The 17,245-nt window shown below is 38.2% G+C and overlaps 1 protein-coding gene across 1 annotated transcript; it reads right to left on the minus strand.

Annotated features, from left to right (window-relative positions):
- Positions 1 to 390: 390 nt before the first annotated feature.
- LOC117405388 (serine/threonine-protein kinase TNNI3K) lies at positions 391 to 16,301 on the minus strand. The gene is made up of 25 exons (XM_034008410.3): positions 16,010 to 16,301; positions 15,365 to 15,473; positions 14,743 to 14,828; positions 14,295 to 14,392; positions 13,891 to 14,001; positions 13,511 to 13,609; positions 13,028 to 13,166; positions 12,572 to 12,716; positions 12,178 to 12,282; positions 11,701 to 11,795; positions 11,360 to 11,509; positions 10,934 to 11,020; positions 10,724 to 10,780; positions 10,530 to 10,622; positions 10,376 to 10,433; positions 9,967 to 10,161; positions 9,168 to 9,272; positions 8,164 to 8,216; positions 7,996 to 8,048; positions 7,528 to 7,660; positions 6,852 to 6,961; positions 4,633 to 4,692; positions 4,198 to 4,367; positions 1,955 to 2,034; positions 391 to 1,392 (listed from the first exon to the last, which is right to left on the minus strand). The coding sequence occupies exons 1-25, from the start codon at positions 16,047 to 16,049 to the stop codon at positions 1,316 to 1,318; spliced, it is 2,508 nt and encodes an 835-aa protein (XP_033864301.1). The 5' UTR covers positions 16,050 to 16,301; the 3' UTR covers positions 391 to 1,315.
- Positions 16,302 to 17,245: the final 944 nt, after the last annotated feature.

Genomic DNA, 17,245 nt, shown 5'->3' on the forward strand with positions numbered 1-17,245 from the left:
CCTCAGAGTAGTTCGATATTGTACATAGTTTCTATAAATCTAAAAGCTGCTATTTAAGCTGTTCAATTTGTAGCCATTTTATACCATTAATGTTATTTCTTTATTCCTTATCAAACCTGTTAAGACTGCATGGAATAGGATCCTTGAAAGTTGATATTCCTCTGTACAGCTTGACTCATACTGGACATTGGAAATTATATATATATGAATCAATCAATACACCACTGCATCCACATGATACTGTACCCATATGAATACAACAACATACTTTAATGATCACATTTATTTTATTTGTGATTTTGCTTGGGGGGGGGGGGGAACATGTTTGGTTTGTTGTGACTTGATCAAGAGTGAAACTGAATGAGAAACTTGAATTAGAGATTTTTGCCCTTTTCTTCAAAATTGCAGGAAGGTCAAAGCTTCCAGTTTTTTTAATAAATATTTTGCACTAAATAGCACTTTTTACATGTAGTATTCAGAGACAAATACACTCAATTATGTGAACTTATGCTCTTAATCAATAGGCTCTACAACTTAATAAGCGTAATGTATTTTTATGTGTTTGAATTGTTTAACTGAAGGTGTATGTCATCAAAAAAATATTCTATAGCAAAACAAGTAACAAATGTGCATTTACTGTGCAATATTCTGCCTTAGAATCTTTGAGGGGTGGTTACCTGACTTTCTGAATGTAATTGAGGTTAATTATTCCCCTTTCCTTTGTAACAGTAACCTGTATGCATTATACTAGCTGTATACTTTCATATATGATGTCCTTTATTGTGCAGACTGTTTCATTTTTGATTACTAAGTTGTTCAGTACTAAAGGTACACTATGTTAATTAAATGTTGCTGCTGCTATTTTTGTACGCCTTTTATTAATAGTGGGACAAAGCATAAGCCATAGGTATCCTGTTCACCTATATAACAACAAAAAACCTGTATGCATTTAGACTGTGTGTATATATAGATATACAGATATAGACAGATTTCTCAAGCTTAAGTATTGTTTTTGTGTTTGTTTTTTGAAGAAATTGAATGCAGTTTATTTTATCTTGATTACTAACCTTATATGTAGTTCTCAGAATTGTTCACTTTTACTTTTTTTTTTTATCAACCCTACAATGTAAAATTCATTGAATGGAACCCTTGGCTCTCACAAGATGGTAGGATCAAGCATCATGCATAAGTATTGCAATATTTCTCAAGATACACAAAAACGAGCCACTGCCTTGATGGTTTTATTGACCATGCTATTCAGAACAAGCATCACACTAAAGCCTTCCAGAATGTGACCAGCTTTCTTGCTGGAAAGTCAGTTGCTGTCCTCAAAGCTACCATTACTGCTGCAGGAATGAAATCGCATGGTGCTCATGGGATCAGATACATACCCTGTTGAAAGAGGAGTCAGTACAAACTTTAAGTACAGTATACGCTGTTTACAAACATCTCACTACTTATTTTCAATCAGAATATATTTTTGAATTTTTTATAATAGTAGTGAAAAAGTTTACTAGCCATATTAAACATAATGTAAGGAACATTTGTGATGCATTAAAAAATACTGATGTAACCTGAGAATACAAGACACAGATAAAAAATAGACGGGTCTAAAATCTATAAATTGCTGCACAGGGAAACATATACAGTCCAGGCAGCAAAACAGTATACACTTGTAAAAACCCACAGCACACAGTCCAACATACCTCTGATCCCTTATGTTTCTTAACAATGAAATATTTTGTCCATATAATCACTAACTTAAATGGCTGCTAATTGCTTAATGTTCTATAAACTGCCCTTCATCATTAAAAGTTATAAAGAGGATTACAATTTATATGCCAGCAAAACTTCAGCTGATCTGAAGCAAGAAGCAATAACCTCTGTATGTGGGGACTCGGTTTACTGGAAGCCTATACAAAGTGGCCCGAACATGTGGCTCCAGATTGCTTACCATTTCTGTCAATTGGTGGATACTGCATATTTTTCCTCAGTTCATCCAATGAGAGTCCTTGAGAAGATCGGCGTTCAGCACTGAGAGAGAGAGAGAGAGTATATTCTTGAATAGAATAATTTGTAAAATAAGTAACAAATGTTAACGCTGTGGTGAGCTTTCGAAAGGAACGGTCCATCCTGTTTTATAGGCAAACAGTCTAATGATGAGGTTTGAATTGATCAGCTTGCATTTATAGTTTGTAGCAATGAACAATAACTGGGACATGAACAAGCAAACCCTCTAATTCACAGGCAGCCTCTCTACCCAGGATTGCATTAGGGGAGAGGACTGAAGCGATATATAGCTGATATTTCACAGTCAATAATGCATACATTGGGAACCATCACTAGATGACATGTTACTCCTACCAAAGTTAAAGGTGTCTCACCAAACTTTTCACCAGATATTCAACTGCTAAACAAATATGAATTTGCATAATTGTCCTTTAAGTGCTTACGTATAACCATTGTCATGTACTATTTAATTCAGCAAGTCCTAAAGCAGTCCTGAATTGGTAGTAATGTGCTTTTGAGTATATTTTATTAAAGTGCTTGTACATTTTAGCCGTGTTTCCAAGTAGGCAGCCTAGCCTGGTATTCTCAGGTAACATCTGTCATGGGCTGAGCATGCCCAGATCAAATCTAACCCTAGAAATATGACCCTTGTAAATTTAGACTCAGTTTGCATTGATGCAGTGGGTGCTAGAGTACAGTATGAGACTGAACTATTTCAGGGCTGCCTGATAACAGGTCATGGTGGCAATGGCACAATGCTTTGAGAGAACATTAGGACGACGGCAAATTAAGTTAAAGGATCCACAGTCATCCCATGGGAGGTAAGCTCAACACATTTATGGCGGTATATTTTTTCACTACGCTGTAAAACCTTTATACAGTACGTGTCTTTCCTTGAGTTTCTCTAAATGTACTTAATGATGTGTTTTGCTAGCAACACTCCAATTACCTGTACCAGTAGTTTAAACTTGGTATGTCACATTACTGATCCATTAAATAAACATGTTCGTTGTGATAATTAAAGCAAATTGGCAACTTTGTCTGTTTACTTGGCTTTTCACATTGCTTTAAAAACACACACCAGCTAAATATGGTACAGTGCACACCACAAAAAAAAAAACATTTTAGAGCTATGAAAAGTTACCTGACTATTTCTTCTCTATTATTTAATGGTTAAATACTATTATATTGTAGGGACCCCCCAACAGGTATATTGAATGTAGTTGACGCTCTACTTTCAGACAGTTAATAGGCCAATCATCATATATACACAAAGGCAGACAATCAAATGGGGCTTGGCATTAGGTTTTCTAAGGTAGTCTATTAGTAGCTTTCTTGTTTTTAACCTGTAGTCAGCTCTAGTAATTGCTGCTGGTCTAGAACTGTTTAACTGGTATAGACAGGGAGTTCTGTGGATGGTAGCTAGTGTTTCTGTTACCATGGACACCAAACCAAGCTGTTCTGCAGCTCCAGTCACCTGTGAAAGATGCTGCCTCATATGTGAGAGAATATCATTTGCTAGACCAGAGAAATACCAGAGCCCAACATGTGTCTCCCACTTCGTGTTACCGTACACATGGAAACTGTTACCATGCTAGCCTGTCGCAGTCACAGAACACAAATAAATAAACAGGGGAGCAGCAACCAGGGATGTAATCAGTAGGGAGGTCATGCATGTTTTATTACAGCTACTTTTATTTATTTTCTGCCCTGTGTCACTGGGCAACACCTGTTAAACAGTTCAAAGGGAAATATGTGTGGAGTTTTAACCATGGTGTTAAATAAACAATACGCTTGGCTGGTGTAAATGCACCTGTGACCTGTTCATATTGGGTTCTAGAATTGTGTTATAACTATGCTTGCCACATGGCCAGGTTTTGCCTGGACAGTCCAGGAATTCAACATTTGTATGTGCCCACATTCTAGACCAGGGGTGGCCAACCCTGGTCCTGGATAGCCACAATCCTGCAAGCTTTCTGGATATCTTTAAATGGTCAATGGCTAATGACCTGGACATTTTTTTCAGTGCTGACCAATTAAGAAAATAATTTGTGGAACGAAAACCAGAAGACCCTGCGGCTCTCCGGGACCAGGGTTGGCCACCCCTGTTCTAGACAGATTGAGGTCCCCGGATTTGATATTGCTGGAGACCCTAAGCCCTGAAGGGTTTATAGCAGGTAGTCCTACCTTTGTGACCACACAGCGTAGGCCCTCGCGTTAAGGGCGTACTCCAGTTCAAAGCGGGAGCGCAGGGCAGCTACATGGCTGCGGCCCGGCCCTCCGCGCGCCAGCAGGCAGTCTGATGAGGAGGAGGGAGACAGGGAACCGCTGCTGTTACTGGAGGCTGGAGACATCAGCTACATGAGGAGTAGCACAGAAAAACATCAGTAACACTGGAAATCCCATACCAATACTTAAACGTCAACCTGTTGTTTCAAAATGTCATGGTTTTGAGTTAACTGGTCTTACTGTCTAAGCATTGGCTAAGCATGGGGAAGCCTTGAGTGAATGATCCTTGAAAGGAACCTGTCATGTCAATAGCAGTGTAATAACCTGAGTAAAGTATGCTCATAGCCCGATTGAATAAATAGATGAAATATAGGAAAAAAATAATATCCTTACCTCAACATTGCAAAGACACTCTTCCAGTCTGGCAACCACTTCAGAAAACTCAGGCCTTTCCTGTTGGATGAAAATACCATAATTTACTTTTTGATCTGCATTGTAGTAAACATTATAGAGTGGATAATGCAGTCCTAATGACTGGACTTTCCTTTCAGGTCTGCAACAGTTAACGAATTTGGTAAAAGATGCAGTATGCATCAAACTGCAGCGGTTCCAGTCACAGACTTGACTGTGGGAGAACACACTCTGCAAAAAGTTTTTATCTGGACACCACATTTTTACAACGTGAAGGAAGTGAGTTCAGACCTGGCATGAGCACTCCCTAAAATCAACAAACCATTAAAAGTAAATGCAGAAAGTCAAAGCCTGAAGATCCTTGCACAAGCTGACTGTCATGCACAGGTAGCAGAGCGGAAATGAAATGGTGTTCATGACAACCTCAACCAAACACTGGCACCTTTACAATGCAGTCCTGAGATATATTAATCTGATGAAAACACTTTACAATAGCACAATAACCTCATCATGGTTTACATGCATTAGCTATAATATCAACTAGATCAGTGGCCCTCACCAACAATGTGCAGCTGGACACAAGTATTATTCCAAAATTGTTCTCACTTTTCTATCACAAAATACATTGGTTGTTGATTCAAACAGCTCCTCAGGCAGTCATGTAGGCAGCAAATGCTACAGATCTGTAGACTCGTTAAATTGGCCACTATTTGGCACAGTAGGGTGATTTGAAAACTAAGGCCCAGATTTATTACCGTAAAACAGGCACTGAGGGTTCTGAGGGATGGGATTTGTAAAACACCCGCAATGGCATAAACACGCAATTAAACCCAAGGAACAAGACACTACATTTCCAAAACACTCAAAACCAATGAGAATGGAGCAGATGAGGGTTCAGAGATCCAGAATGAAAAAGTGTTGAATTCCGGAGAGCTGCAGGTCCGAGAGCAGAGTGAAAGCCAAGAGCTCAGCATTCCCGGTCTTGAAAATCCACAACAAGACCCAACAATCAACCAAAGTGAAAACAGGACGTCACTCGCTGCAGCTCCCAATGAAGAAATCCCAGGATCAGATAGTCTTCTTGAAAGAGGATCCCGAGGTCGAAGGGCCTGTAGCTTCAGAATTTCATGAAGGAATGATTCCTCAAAATCAAATGACGGACAGTACAAACGCTTCCTTGGATAATGCCCTTCCCAATTCAGTCATCTCTGGACTGGTCAAAATCTAAAACGACTACTAGCACAAGTCTTGCAGAAGCTGCTCCAAGTGGAGAAAAACATTCAAACAACAACAGCACCCACTCATCACTCTCTCTAACACATAAAGAAGACAACAAAGGACCAGTAGCTGTGGACAGTCAAATAATGAATGTGCTGCTGTCCAATTTAGAGCCAGATAAATGCACTGGCAAGGCAGCTGCAACAAGTCTCAGCATTTTACAAGAGATAGAAGTTCCTTCAGGAGACGGCACTTGGAAAAAGAAAATCTGCCTTGTGCTCCCTGAACAATCAAGTAACAGGCTACAAAACGCACTAAATAAAAAAAATAAGGTAGACTACATCTGTTAGAACAGCCTCAGACTGGACTCACTGGCTGTCCCTTTATCAACTAAACCTGGACTGTATGAATAAACAAATAATAATGATGAAAAATGTGTGGCTTTTTATTTATTTATTTATTTATTTTCTTATTTATTTATGTATCTATTTCAGTCTTCAACAGTAGCTTATATCACTGTTTGGATGTGTAATACTGTACATATAGTACGCAATACTGTTTTTAACGTTTTTTGTAAAAAATATATTTTGAAAAAACAGGTGGTTTTGGTAATTTTGCTATGTTTTGACTGAAAATAAAGGCATACAGCATTTGCCTTAATTATTACATTCACTTGTAATTCTCATGTGATCTTTCAAACTTAAATAAACACTGCTTTACTGCTTTTCAGCAGGAATGAAATCCATAAGACACAAACAAACACTCAAGAACCATAACAACTTTTTTGCCACCAAAGCCACACCATAGGCCCAGTTTACTAAGATTTTGCACACAAATGTCTTTATTTGCTCAATTCTTTTTATTGCACGCTTATCTGAGGCCAGTTGTTTCTTTCTGCGACTGTGGATACATCATGCCACTGAAATGTACTTTTGTTCCTCTTGCTCGACAGTATAACTTCACCTACAGTGTGGGTGGCTTACCTCTGGGCAGACATTCCAGCCTCTCATTAAGAGTGAAGAGATGGGCTTGGGGATGGAGTAGCCGATCGGAGGTCTGATATGATGGTAGGCCATGTCTGCTGCAGCTGCAGCTACAAAAGAAAGATCAAGTCTGGTCAGCTTGTAAGAAGACACTACAGACTCAATACAGCGCAACTACTGTGTACCAATACAAAGGAAAACCATCCCCTACTAGGGATGAAGATCATTAAAAACAAGGCCTGTTGATGGGGGATCTCAGATCCTTCTGAGAACCATGTTTCAGGCTAGGATAGGGCCGCAGTAAATTACTACACTGTGCATCATCGTTGAGAAATGTGATCAATTGTCACCACATAACCTGTTTGCAAATGTGTTGTCCACAGGGTAATTAAGTAACTATGAATCTTTAGTGCACTGGCTGTTGGTCCATATACAAGGCTGCATTTTGTAATAATTAAAGTTCCTCTAAATTAAGTATAACATACTGAAAATATCACAACAACCAACAACAACAAATTACAAATCTGGAATGGAAATCCTCTCTTTGAATATGCCCTTGGCAGCTTTAGAAGTGAATGTAAAGGGGAAATTACTGGACTGTACTTCAACCAGGTGCAATGCTGACCCTTTTACTGTGGGGTGTATGTCAGGCACTACAGTGTGCAAGTTCTCTTACCTGGTTTAAGGTGGGCAAATGGGATTTCTCCTGTTAAGAGCTCCCAGAGACAGAGGGCGAAGCTGAACATGTCAGCCTTGACGGTGTAGCGGGTACACTGTGTGAACACCTCTGGGGCCATCCAGCGCAGGTTCTGCACATCCAGCACAATGGTAATGACAATTAGAAATACTAATGTCTGATAAGCAATGTTCTCTTTAGACATTATTATTATTAAGATTTCTGCAGTCTGAATCTATTTAAACGCATTTTCTCCTTCTGTTGGTATTCAACAGAGTGTAAATCTCCCTTTCACTTTAGAAATACTAGAAGAAACTTAATAAATCCCCTTTTTCACTTTGCACCAAATACAGTGAACTTTGATCATTGAACTTCTTTACTTGTTCAGTGCCAGTCTGCTTGCACACTACCTTGTGCCACATACTGTAAGAAACATTTTAAAAAAGCGTGCAGGAAACTGAAACGAACCCCTGGCTGTTTGGTCATATTGTCCACATCCATAGACAAAAGGAATCTGGATTCTACAGAAAAAAATAGCGACCAGTCGTTAAAGTACAATACAATAACAGATACAATAACTTTAAAGGATTTTATAACTCGTTACAATCATTCAGAGAGCGTAACAGAAGATAATACCTCCAAAATCAGCAACCACAGCATGGCCGTCTTCATAAAGCAGGATATTGTGGCTGTTAATACAAAGAGTTTGGGTATAACTACGGGAATTTGGTTGTGAATAAAAAGCCGGCTGAGAACGTTCACTTCGGAGAATGGAAATAAGACACTGTCCAACTCTGTGATCACAGCGTGTGCTAAGCCTCTGAATGTAGGGGGACTAGCCCTTTGGAATTTAAGTGATATGTGTCTCACAAGCACTCTTTCAAATAGCAAAGGAGAGCCGGGTGCATGCTACCAGGCAGGCACAGAACAAGGCATTGCTTGTCCAACAAATGAATGTTTCAGATACTAATTCGGCAGCAGCAGATAACATGGCCATGATAAACAGGTGCGGTTTCAGAGGACAAAGACAGGAATACAAGTTAAATAAAGAAGAGCTGGTATTATATAACTGTAGACCTTCAGAAAAGCAATCCACCAGGAGTATGGACAGTTGTGAAAACATGATTAATTGCTTTACATCAGGCACTGAAATAACTGACTCCCACACTTATAGTGCTGAAAGCCTTTGTTTCCAAGAGACTCCCCAACAATGTAAAGAGTACATTGGCCCAAATTGTGTCATGACTGCCATTCAAAATAAAATCAGGAGAATTAATAATTAATCAGTTAATCAATTGATAATAAAGTAGGAATCCAAATTTCCTATGTTCCCAGCAGCATGAAACGCAGTTTTCCTGGCAATGAAAACCAGACAGACAAATTGAACAGATCATTTTTTCTGAAGCGAAGAACACCTAGCCTTCCACCTGCGGAGTTCTCCACTGGCAAAGCCAGGAGGAAGACAGTTGCCTTTAGTTCTGTTTCTGACTTGGGTAGATATTAAAATGACTGCTCCACATGATGAGGACTTGCAGAACTTGCAGTGTTAAACACCACCAAATGACTTAACAAGTCCTTTTGCAGTTCACCGGTAAAATATGAAATTGACAGCAACATAAAAACTCTAAAAACTCCCTCACCTGTTAAGATCTCGGTGTATGATAGGTTGTGTTAGGTTGTGAAGATATTCCATGCCTTTTGCCACATCTGTTGCAATAATAAGTTTGGACTGAAGATCAATAATCCTGCAGGTTTAATGTGATAAGCATTGTCAATTACAGATTCTTAAAAATGTACAAATTCAAAGCATACAAAACATATTGCAAATCGTTAATAATGAGTAAATATTTAAATATTTAAATATGTATAACAAAGCTGAGATTGGTAAATATGTTAGGTCAGTGTCTTAGAGTCAGTGTGTGTGTTGATAGTCTAGGATCCACCATGTGTATCACAAATATATAGGATTTCCATGCTGATCGTATGAATTTGTCTTCTGGGCTTTGGGCCTCTGGTTTACAACAATGGTGCGCCTCAACATAATAATTCATTTGACAATTATATTTGATGGGTAGCACGGTGCTGTGAGTCATTGTCTCAAAACAGGTTAGTTTACCCACAGTAAAGAATTTACTAGCATCACACCATTGTAGATGTTCTGCTTTCTCTGTCTGAATGACACCCACACTACAAATATATTTCAGTATTAGTAAGAAAAATATATAAAACACTGAAAAAAAATATGATCTTGCCCCAGTGAGTTATGATATGATTTCCTAATTTGATTGGATATTTTATTTTGTTTCAAAGACAAAACAATGCATTGGAATTCAAATCAAGTCACTGGGACGACACAGTATCATGATGATATTTTTTTGGAGCAAAGAAAACCAAGGAGTTCCATTTCCATTGTCAATGAAGAGTAAAATATGAAATTACCTCTTTTGCTCGTGCAGCAGGGAGAACAGGGATCCTCCAGAGACATACTGAGTAACTATAGCAAACTGACTGGGGTCCTCTAAACAAGCTCCAACAAACTGGATTACACAGGGGTGGTTGAGCCGACAGAGAATGGAGACCTCACGGCAAAACATGTCCACGTCAGACTTGGAGCAATACGTATTCGCTCGATACCTGATGCAGAGAGAAGGCCAGTGTTTCAGCCAATATCCAAAATCCGGAATATATATATATATATATATATATATATATATATATATATATATATATATATATATATATATATATATATATATATATATAGTATATGCAGTATATATAGTTTCTAATATACAGTTTCTGATGTTGTGGGCTTGCAATGTGTATACATAGTAAGATGTATGCTTACCGTTTTATTGCTACAACTTTGTTCCTGTATCGTCCTTTGTACACTTTTCCAAATGAACCTAAATAAATATACAGATTTGCATATAAAGTTACCTTTTTCTATACCATTGTAAGAAACTGAACTGTCAAAAAAGTCTGACAAGCTGTATATGTACCTGATCCTATCATTTCATTGAATTCAAGTTCTGACAGCTGGAGGTGGTACTGAGACGGGAGGCTGGCACGGAGTAGAAGGACATCAGCTTTTTCTACAGAGAAAAATGAATAGAGATTGGTAGTGGTACAGCAACCACAGACCAAGTGACCCTGTGTTGCACGAACAAATTCACCTTTTTTATTGTAAAACTACCTTTAGTCATGCTCTTGATCTTTCCCAGAGGGGAAGGGACAGAGACGTAAGATCCATCTGCAAAAACAGAATAATCCAGATGACACAATATCAGAACCCGTACATTCCATTGTATTACAGGTAAAGCCTATGAGGACAGACTAGTCTGTGAATGAGTGAATCACCCTTCTGGGGTACATTGTGAATACGTAGAGTGACCTTGGCACTAACCTCCACCAGGTTGTGAATACTCGTTGCAAGGAGATTCATCCTGAGGCCTCGTGTAGTGTTTAAGCAGCGTGACAATCGCATCATGACCTACAACAGCAAGGCAGCAGTAATTAGTGGAATAATTAGTGATGCTCTGTTGTTAAGATAGATTTAGAAATCTGTGTACACAGTCAGGAACAAAACAGTTTTATTTCTGCTGTTCCTCACACACAAAACAAAAGCTTTTTTTTAAAAAGATGTACTGCTGTCCACCCCACAGATTGTTACTATATTTTTTTCCTATGAAAGTGATGTCATCAAGTATCTCAGCCCGTGTGCCCACCCACATAGACAGACTCACTGAACTCAGACAAATGATACTGATCCCTGAGAGTACAGGAATACTCAGACCAACCACAAGAGGGGGAAAGCTTGTCCAAATGATACCTTTCTCGTACGCCCACATCAAGCACGTCTGCTCGTCCTTTTCCCCACTAGATCGGCTGGGGTCACAGGCGACCAGATTCATATCGGCTCCATTGTCTAACAAGAACTGGACCAGACGAATGTGGCCGTGAAAACAGGCACTATGCAGCCCTGAAACAAGAAGAAGAAGAAGAAGAAGAAGAAAAAGTTCTTAATCAGGACTTCAATTAACTATGTTGTTTCAGTATTTTCCATTTGGTACTTTTAATTACTATTGCTGAGATTAAAATGTTACCTTCTAAATTATACCCCTTAAAAAAGGTAAATATATTTTGGACTACAGGTCTGGACTTTTTTCTTACCAGTGTGTCCATCTCTTCCTTGGTGATTGATGCTCATTGCATTCTGGCTGAGAAGAAACTTCACCATTTCAATGCTTTTTCCATAGGTGCAAGCACTGCATGAAACAAAGTACAATTTGGTTGATTCAGGACTCAATTCTCCTCTCCTTAATAACAAAGAAGACCTTGTTGACTAGTAGTAAATTATATTCATATTATAAACTATATACCAGTATTATACAATATCCCCTTAGTATATTTACAATAGAGCTGCACAACCACCTCTAAAACGCAACGTCAAGACTTCGTTAAATAAACCAAATCAAAATAAACCTGGTGGATAAAATGGTTAACCTTTTGCCAGGTTTGTTGCAGAGCCACAAAAATATTAATAACCTCCCATATATTCTGTTTCATCAGAACTAAGGAAAGGGGCACTGATATTTACCTTGACTGTCTCAAACTACATTATATTAGATATGCAGGTATGTACTCCACCTGTGAAATGCTGTTTCACTGAAGATATTCTCCTTAGTCAGACTCTCCACCCCAGACAGCTGAACAATCTCCTTCACCACACCAAACTTCCCGTTGTAACAAGCCCTGAAGGAAACAGAATTTTAAAGGCATGCTTGATAGGGTTGTGCAGCCATTAATAATGGGCACTATTCACCTAAAGTAACACCACCTTAAATCACAATGTATTTATACATAATGTAACTACAATATTGTAGCCCAGACTATCATTGGCAATATGTCTTGAGGCTTATTGGCCTACCCCAGCTATGTTCTGTATTTAGCTCTAGTCGAAGGGCAGAGACAGATGCCAATCCACCAGTGCAATATTGATCATTTGTTAGCGTAATATTCATCAGTAGCCTACAGTACTCACAAGTGTAATGGTGTATCCCCATAGATGTTAACAGAGTGAGGCTGGACCTTATAGTTGCCTTGCAGCAAGAAGCGGACAACTTCATGATGACCAAACCGAGAGCAGAAGTGTAGAGGAACGTGGTCTTCATTATCCTGGGCATTAGCTAAAGAAAAGGGTGTTTCATTCTGTTCAAAACCCCCATAGAAATGTATCATATTACAAAGAATATCTTGTTTTTCAAAAAAAAAAAAATTCTTTTTCAGCTGTCAGAAGCCATTTACTGCAAGTACTGTAGGAGGAAGACAAACATTGTTTATTGGCCGCCGTGCCATCTTTTTTTTTTTTTTTTTTGGCTCCAGTGCTCCCCCTGCTGTCAATTAAACAAACAGGTAAAAATTGAACACACACAATAGGATCCTTTTGTTTAATACATTTATATAATATTCCAGTAATATGAGAAGTAGTGTGTCTCACCGTCGGTCTTACTGCCCTCCTCCATTAGCAGTTTGACGATATTCAGATACCCTTTGGCTGCTGCCAGATGAATGGGTCTGTCTCCAACCTCCCCACTCACATTCACATCAGCACCAAACTTCAACAGCAGCCTGGCGACCTACACAAACAAGGGCATGTTCGTTCAGTAATTCAAAAGGAAAGTGCCATTAAAATAGAATAATAAAAACCACCACAAGAGACAGCCTAAACTATACATAGTATAGTTTACTGTAAATGACAATTAGGTTATCCAAAAACAAGCAATAAGCCAGAGGTATATAAGCAAAAGTACCTCACAGCACCAATATATTCCCTTTTTTGTACATGTTGACTAAAACCATGTACAATATTTAACATCTAATCAAGTAGTTCACAATAGTATGATAGCAATACAAACTGTTTACCTCATTTACAATGTAACCAAATAGCAAGGTTCTTAAAATAAACATGTTCATAGGTTACCTGTTCATGACCATAGTAGGCTGAAATATGTAAAGATGTAAAAAATACAGCATCTTGGACATTAACATACGCTCCATGTTGGAGAAGAATGTCAACAGCCTAAAAAAGAAAGAAACATTTAAGACAGGTTGCTGAGCAGCTGTGGAGAATCTGGTAGTAAGGTGGAGCAATGGCTGCCCCAAGACAACCCCTAAGCAGTGCCCTTTAAAAACACTAAGCCTCCCTATTTATTATTATTATTTTTTTATTATTTACAACCATGACAGAATTGCAATGCAATGAAATACAATTGGCGTATTGTACCGACATTGTTCCTGTGAATACAATCATGTAAGAAAAACACTTTTGAATACATTTGTGCATCTCAATGCAGGTCCCACCTCGTAGTGACCCGCCACTGTGGCGATGTGAAGAGCAGTCAGAGCTCCATACCCAACCTGCTGAATATCGGCTCCACCGTGTAGCAAGGCTGTTACCAGTTCCGCATTGGCCTGAAAAATAACCACACAGATCACTCACAGGTAACGTGCACTTTTCATTTCTCACATTTGAATGTGACCTTTGAATGAAATGGATGTGCAATCGGGGGACAAGACCGCACAGTGAAAGCTCATTGCTTTAGTTTTAGCCCATGATTACACAGAATTAGGGGGCAGGTTCAACTTACTTTGGATAATAAAAGGACACTTATTTATAAGTAAAGCAAGAGATCCAGACCGAGGAGCTCTAATGCTCCACAAAGGGTAACTGGTGTTCTGTAAATATCACAAACACTTCAACTAACCTTATATGCTGCCAAATGGAGGGCAGTGAATCCATTTCTTGTCAGTCTTGATGGGCGCAACCCTTTTAGCATCAGGGTCCGGATGTGAGCCTTGTTACCTGCATCGTTTTGAGTATTGTGAAGGTAACAAAATAACTGAAGTTCTTATTCTTTATTTAAACAATTATTACATGTTCTAAAAATAAATCCGAAAGTCCAACTCTGTCAGTCCTCTTGGTATTAACATTTGATTGTGGATCTTTGAGTTACAGGTGTTTAAATCTAGTTATAGTTTCTGGTGTTGGCTCTGGTGGTAAAGCTGAAACAGCTTTTCCATTCCCACAATCACAAAACCTGCAATACAGCAGGTTAATGTAAAGCACTGGTAAGCAATTTCACATTTTACTCATTCTCACACAAAACCCATCTGTCTCTGTCTATAGTCTGTGGACTATATAGTAATACTCACCTCCGCATATGCAGCAAAGATGAAGCAAAGACAACCCACTTTCTGTACGATAATTTAGGTTGACTTTATTGAAGGCCTCATCTGAACTATATAAAGAAGCATTAACAATTTTAGAATTGTGATATTGTAAATAAACTGGATACAAGTTATTTGAAGAGACACATAAAAGAGAAAATGAATAAAGTTGTGTTTAATTAATTAATTAAATTAATTAATTTAATTAAGTTTGATATTCATGAAACTTTTCTAGACAATTGTTGGCTACAATCAAAAATCATTTTGTAAATGACAAACTGCTTTTTTCATTTTTTTAAAAAAGATTACAATTGAGAAAGAGAGACAAAAACGCACAAATACAATACAGTTTCCCTGGCAGAGTAAGAACAGTTATAATTAATGAATTGAAAATAAAAAAGCAGAAAATGCACATTCTAAGCAATGGCATCATTGCAATAAGACCCTACCATACCGAGAATTGCAGGCAAGTTTGGCAAATCATTTCTGCCTAACTATAACCCTTTTTATTGTCCAGTAGTACAATTACTAATTAATATACTATATTCTAAAATAATTGATAGGACTAGCATACTGTCTAAATGAACATAGCTACTTGATATCCTACCTGAAGACATGCTTCAATTCCAGCAACTCGTTTTCTTTGATATGCAGATCATCCTCCAGCCTCTCGATTATCACAGAATAGGATTCACTAACTTTCTTCTTCCATTCATCTAGTGCAAGAGTAGGTATCATAAAAGGAGTCTGTGTTGCACAGTATTTTGTGCCAATGATTCAATAAAAGAAAATTAACATAGACCCACCCACCCCACCAAAAAGGCTACATATTTAAGACATTGAAATTGAACTAAAGAGTTAAAAATAGAAACACAAGGCAAAAACATACTACAACTGAGGGAGGGTCTATCCACGTTAGGATAATGCTGTCAACAGTGCTATCGCATTGATTTTCTGAATTAAATAGGGAAAGTTTCTATCTCTGTCAAAATGTTACTTTGATGAACTGAAAAGGAAAATATTATTGAAAATTTTAATCTGTGCTCATTGTAATACAAACTGTCTGTTACAATGACAGGACATTTCTTACTGGTACATACTCTTCTGAAAAGAAATCACATTGTAATTTAACAGACTTTATAAATAGAATCAATACCTTGTTACTTCAGTCTTGAATATTTTGCAGAAAAGCCCAAAATACTGATTTCTGATTACCAAAAATGCTGTATTAGCAAGAAACAAATTTCATTACCTGTACAAGTCTGTGTTGGCCTGGATTTGTAGTTCCCCATTTATTCTCTTGTCAGAATATTGTTGTTTTACTTTGAAAATAGGGCAGGGACTTTAAAGTAAAAGTAATATGAAAAGTAATATGATTCCTTACTCAAGCACAATGGCAGTCCTGCTGATAAACTTCGGATCATGGCCACTAGCTAAAAATAACCTGTCTCAGCATGGAATGTCAGACAACAATGACAGCGAATCAGGCAATGTTGTCTGCTGCCACAACAGAGAAACAACGAGAATCTGGGATGGTAATGGACCCCCCCCCTCCCCTCCCCTCCCCAGTTTACTGTTCACATGTAAACACCACAAGCCTGCCCAATTCTCATTTTCTTTACATATAGTAAAAACAACATAAAGGTTTCATAGAAGTGTCTAAATTGAAATCAACAGTAACAATCTATTTTTGTTTTGAGCTGCATGTAATTTGATGATTGGTTAAAAGTAGCACTTTTGCCCTGTTGGACATTGCCAGGAGTGCCAATATCAGAATCTGGAGTTGTTTAGTGGTTGAACATTTACACTGAGTGGCACTTGTTTTGTGTCTTCTTCTGTTATAGTAGCCCCAGGTCCCAGTGACAGCAGGAAGTCACCATATGCATCTATTTTAAAGGCATGGCAGCTGATTTCAAACTGACGTAAAACATTTTGCCGTCACATGGTCATTATTTACTGTAAGTGGTCTATTTTGATGTAGATAGCATCGTTTATGATCAAATGTTGAGCATTGTATCAATCCTATTGGTATTTACTGTACCAGTAATTGACTTGTCATTTAATAATGACAACATTTTCATACTGATTATATTTTTCCATTTAAAAAAAATATTGAAAATGTATCCAGTAACATATCAGACTTTCATAAGGGGGGGTATTGTGAAATCTAGGGGTGGAGCCAGTTGTCCTTGAGATTGTGAACAGAACTCTCTCTCTCTCTCTCTCTCTCTAGGGAACAAAAAAATGTATAGCCAGCTGCTCAACTGGATGTCATCATCTCATCATCACAGCTTTTCTCTCAGCTGGTGCCTCACTTGCAAACCATCTGTATTGGCACCTATATATTTACTGAAAGCGCATACTACGTAACTGAAGCGGCCTGCCATGTGTCTGTAAAACAACTGCCACTTGGCATGCCCGACGGTTTTATCCAGATAGCACCAGTGTTTGGCTTTATTCATTCAAAAGAAAGAAAAGAGAAAAATAA

This window comes from Acipenser ruthenus, chromosome 10, assembly GCF_902713425.1.
Source record: "Acipenser ruthenus chromosome 10, fAciRut3.2 maternal haplotype, whole genome shotgun sequence".
Classification (NCBI taxonomy): Eukaryota; Metazoa; Chordata; class Actinopteri; order Acipenseriformes; family Acipenseridae; genus Acipenser; species Acipenser ruthenus.

Bases quoted from the DNA above. Each gene is read 5' to 3' on its own strand.
- LOC117405388 (XM_034008410.3), bottom strand. From the start codon at position 16,049: ATGGGGAACTACAAATCCAGGCCAACACAGACTTGTACAG. The intron at 14,829-15,364 runs GTAGGATATCAA...TTCTTTATATAG, and splicing joins GAATTGAAGCATGTCTTCAG to TTCAGATGAGGCCTTCAATA. The intron at 6,962-7,527 runs GTAAGAGAACTT...TTTCTTTTGTAG, and splicing joins ATTTGCCCACCTTAAACCAG to CTGCAGCTGCAGCAGACATG.